This window comes from Quercus robur, chromosome 1, assembly GCF_932294415.1.
Source record: "Quercus robur chromosome 1, dhQueRobu3.1, whole genome shotgun sequence".
NCBI lineage: Eukaryota > Viridiplantae > Streptophyta > Magnoliopsida > Fagales > Fagaceae > Quercus > Quercus robur.
Window position 1 is genome coordinate 28972801 of NC_065534.1, and position 4998 is coordinate 28977798.

General features: G+C 32.3%; 1 protein-coding gene across 1 annotated transcript; it reads right to left on the bottom strand.

Annotated features, from left to right (window-relative positions):
• Nucleotides 1-804: 804 nt before the first annotated feature.
• Nucleotides 805-4159, bottom strand: LOC126728575 (uncharacterized). Its single transcript, XM_050434377.1, has 4 exons — nt 3948-4159; nt 3672-3777; nt 1229-1344; nt 805-1091 (listed from the first exon to the last, which is right to left on the bottom strand). Exons 1-3 carry the CDS (start codon nt 4057-4059, stop codon nt 1266-1268), a joined length of 297 nt encoding a protein of 98 aa, XP_050290334.1. The 5' UTR covers nt 4060-4159; the 3' UTR covers nt 805-1091; nt 1229-1265.
• Nucleotides 4160-4998: the final 839 nt, after the last annotated feature.

The following is a 4998-nucleotide window of genomic DNA, read 5'->3' on the forward strand; positions in this document are numbered from 1 at the left end:
ATATTATAAGCAAAATAACCATTTCAAGTTTAGAATATAAGCAATTATCAAAAGTCACAAAATCCTATCTGAAACAATAGAGTATTATATCTATTAAGGCAAGAGTCATTTAACTTAAATATGATGTGAGACTAAACCCAGTAACCATCCAGAAGACAATCAAAAGTCCCCACTTCCCCAGATAAGCCAATTATGGGAAAGTAAAAACCAAGCTTTGCTAAGTGCTACGTCCACAGAATAGTACTCTGGGCAAAAAACACAAGAAGACCACAAATCTGATCATCTGCTTATTGTCATTCAAGCAAACAAACAAATGTGCCCACAGCACATGCCTGTTAAGTCCATAATACTTCATTGAAAAGTGCAAACGTGTTACGTATAGACCCATTCAGTTGAATCTAATTCAAATTAAATCTAATGAATCATGTTTAAGAATTACTCTACATGTATCAACAAAAAAAAAAAAAAAAAAAAATTTACTCCACAAGTTTTCAACGATCCTGGCTCTTACCAGAATCAAGGTTCATACTATTTTGGTTCAAGATGGCAAAGTATCGATTTCTGTCAAAAATCATTTGTAGTATTGAATGTTAGATATCCATAACGTTGTATAATCTAAAAAAGAAATTAATATTACATTTAAAATTTGCAAATATATATATAATTGAAGACATTTTTGTGCCAAAATTGTATTATTCAAATCTAGTATGTCATGACAAAAAAAAAAACATTCAAAAATCCACCAGCTATCAATAATAGAAACGACATCAAAAAATAATAATAATAATAATAATAGAAACCATATCATCAAACCATGTCTTACTTATTAAGAGATAACATTCTAATTAGTTATCACATATGAGTTATCCTAACTGCACTTTACATCATCCAATAACTGCACTTTCCTTGACTGAATCATCCTAACACTGTTTGAAAGTGTAACAATCACTTATAAGTTAAATAATGTATGCTACATTGCAGTGCAGAGAGAGATCCACTGCAAATCACCAACATGAGGTTCATATAAGTTTTAAACCTTCTTGGGTAACGAGTTCATCCTTGAGCATCTCTACTACTGTAGTACATAATCACTGGATCCAGGATCCAAACAAAAAATTGATTAGGTTACAGCAAATTTATAGGAGACTTAATAAATTAAACTTCCTATAACCTCTACAGAAGAAAACTAGAATGTGACTTCTTAAAGAGAATATATAAGAAGGCTTACAATCCTGAGCAGGACTTGCCGCTCAAGAGATGATAATTCAAGTATGAAGATAATTAGCAGCCATCATCAACTCCAGAGTCAACTCAGGTTCAATTGGAAACTCGGTCTCCTTTCCACTGAAAAAGAGAAACATTTCCATAAATAAAGATAGGGGGAAGGGGCTCTTGACCAAGGTTCCAGAACAAATTCCAACATCAGATCCAAATCAAGCTTTTACGAATATGTAGAACAGATGTTTATAAACCATGGTGCAGTTAAATTCGTTGTAATATAGATTGACTCCCAAGAAAGTATCATAGTAAAAATTATGACAAAATACAACATGACATTGAGTGGAGAGATGCTTAACTTAGCCCATTAAATATTTAAATTTAGTTTAAAACATTGAAGCTAGAGAGATACTTAATTTTATAATAAGGTATTCTAAATGAAACCCGTACAAAGATTATGAATAAAAACAAGGGAAAAGTACAGATAATGCCTACTTTTTGTTGAAATAACCATCCAAGTCCTGACATATTTTAAAAGGATTATTAAGTCCTATTTTTAATTTTCTTTTGAAGCAAGTCCATCCACCTATGGTTAAATCACTTAAAACACAGTTCCCTTCTTTTTATATAAAACTCGTATTTTCTTTATAAAATTTAATGTGTTTGTTATAACAAAATATTTTGATCTCAATTACTAAAATAAATTGAAAACTAAAAAATAACCAATTAGCTAAATTAAATCTGTGATGGGGTCATAACTCATAATACAACCCATAAAAATACTTTGTAATATTGAGAAAACAGAACCACACATATAATAGCATCAATCAGAGTATCTCAACACACACACACTCACAAAGAATTACCAATAGTCAAACAAAACTTAGTAGTTAGTACCAATACTCCAGCATAAATAATGGATACATCAAGGAATAGGGCTGACAATGAACACAGAATGGGTAGGATTTCAGATACATGTCATCCTAATCTTCGATTATAAAAATGCCATGTCAGCATTTTTCAATCAAATAATATCGATATCCATTCTTGAGTTAAGCAATTCCCATCTCATAACAAGCAGCTTAACTCAAGCATTCACATTCCATAATCCCTATCAGAGTCAGACAAATAAATATCACTACAGGTAACCAACCACTTTTTCAAAAGAATACGGACTTCCATAAACCGTACTTCTCAATAACCCACTTAACGACATCAAAACAATCAACTTTTAAATCAACATAATAGAAACCCCTTCATTCAGTCTCTTTCAGACCAAGAAACTTTCTCCCTTCTTCACACAGTGAAGCAGATCTCAGTACTACTGATAACTATTCAAATAGTTATTTTCAAGGATTTACTTATCAAAAAAAAAAAAAAAAAGTTATTTTCAAGGATCAAAATTATCTAAAACAAAGAGCCTAAAGAGGGAACTTCTAGGTCAAATAGTTAAGCAAATAGCAAAAGGCAAAACAAAGCAAAGTCTTCCAACCTAAGATAAGCAACATCAAAATGCTGGAAACAAGAAACCCAAATAATTTGAGCACAGGTAGGGGATGTCAGGTGATCATTCTTCAGGCTCTTCCCTCATAACTGAAACACAGAGGATAATGACACAGATTTACCTCAACAACTTGCATCAGTATTGAAGAACACAACAAAGGACACAATACTACTGAAGACAGCAATGTATGCTTGCCTTGCTATATAGGTAAATAATTTCAACTTGAAAATGTATAAGTGATCAAAGCTCTTTCAACCTTTTTTTTTTCATATGAAACAAGCATCAAGAACAGAGCTCCGTACTCCTTCATATGATATCAAACCTATTCAAATTTGAGAGATTAAGTCAACATTGGCAACCCTTCCTATCAGATTGATGTAAGCCTTCCAGTCATTGAACTGGAATGAAGAAGGTTAGATCATAGGTTGAAGACCCTCGGCTCTAGTGCATGTGAAAGTTAACAGTAAACAAATTAAATTAAGTTTTCCCATACAAAGTGTCATTTGAGTCATTTGACAAAGGACTAATGACATACAGACCTAACTTTCCAATAATGTGTTTATACCAAAAGGACACCTGAGGCTCAATATTGTAGAAATCCCATCCTAAACTATGTAACTAAGGCTTGGTTGTTGTTGTAGACATCCCATACATAGCAATTATTCAACCCCAGCTATAGAAACATTCGCAATCAACACTGTAATTCGACATTAGCTGGCAAGATCCACTCCACCATTGATTTTGACACATTAATGCACCCACCATCCAACTAGCCAACTAATTTGCTTTGTTAATTATAACACTATTTTTGGACAGTGGGTGGACAATGCAAATTTATGGGTATTGATTGCAAAAAAAGATTATAATTTAGAATAAAATTGTAAATAACCCCATAATTTCTAAAAGTAGAGAAATCCATGAATAAATGAAAAACAAAGCAAATCAGAACCTGGCAAATTGAAGATGCCAATAGAAATACTTGCAGATCTTCTCTAATATGGTTGTGCTGATCTCAGGGAAAGTCACTTCTCCGTGCTGTGTCTCGGCAAAGCTCCCTATCACAGCGTCAGACACAGATCATAAATATTTGTAGGGGATTTTGTGGGACGAAAAGTATCAATTTTTGTTTCTTAAAAAGAATTATAGACTCTATAGTGCAATAGAGAAAGGAACGGGAATGAAACCCTAATTGTAATCGAGAGAGAGAGAGAGAGAGAGAGAAGACCTGGAGAGGTGAGCATGTTGTAGATGGTCTGGGAAACCATGGCGGCATCCTTGTCGATGACGAATTCGAAGCCCTCGGCGCTGATCAGCTTAACCATGTCCTCCTTCTTCATCTTTTGCAGTTTCGCTTTTGCTTATGCCAACCCCCCCAAAAAATTTTCAGCCAATCTCTCTATTGTGTGGACTGCACTTGCGTGCGTGGGCGCCCGTGAGTTTTAAGTAATACCAACCGGCACCAAAAAGGAATCATAATGATTCTGTTAACTTACGGAGGAAGGGGTTAATAAAATAAAGTTTTACCATTAATTTTATGATAAATATAAAAAGTTGACAAAAAAATTAATTATTTTATTATTTTTTTAAAATTATTTCTAAAAATAAGTTCTAAATTAATGCCTTTGAGATATTCCTTAATATTTCACTTTTATGATAAATAAATAAGTAAATAAAATCTTTTTTTATTACTTTTTATAAAAGTTGTATTAAAACTTTTTAAAAATAGTTCAAAAAAAAAAAAAAAAAAGTGCTTTAAGGGCATGGTTCTAAAAGAGTCTAGTTCTCAAATTTTAGCAATTGAACCATTGATTTTTATCGGTTTTGACCATTTTTAGTTTTTACGAGATCAATTTAGTGTCTAGTTCCTAGTGAACAAGCCCGTCCAATTTTGATTTTTAAAATCATGTTTAAGGACACTCGTTAACCAAACCCATAAAATAAAATAATCAAAACTCAATTTTTTTTTAATACAAGATAAAAATTATACTCTAATCTAATCTAAGTGTATATCTGTGAATTTCCTTCCTGAAGATTTAAACCCCAACCCTTGCTCCCCACCCTCACAGGCACTTTTACTTGTAGAGTAACCATCACGCCAAGAGTACGCGGTGGTGAAACTCAATTTTTTCTTAAGATATGGAAAATTGGAAACTTGGATTCATAAAAGGCTATTAATAAAAATATATATGTTTTATAGTATATTAGCAGTATTAATTAATCTATAATACCATTCAAAAAAGAATTAGTTTATATTTTTTTTTTTTTGATAAAGTAGA

Coding starts and splice junctions, on each gene's coding strand:
- LOC126728575 (XM_050434377.1), bottom strand. CDS start 4,059: ATGAAGAAGGAGGACATGGTTAAGCTGATCAGCGCCGAGGGCTTCGAA. Junction 3,778..3,947: donor CAACATGCTCACCTCTCCAG/GTCTTCTCTCTC, acceptor ACGCTGTGATAG/GGAGCTTTGCCGAGACACAG. Junction 1,345..3,671: donor TGGCATCTTCAATTTGCCAG/GTTCTGATTTGC, acceptor TCTCTTTTTCAG/TGGAAAGGAGACCGAGTTTC.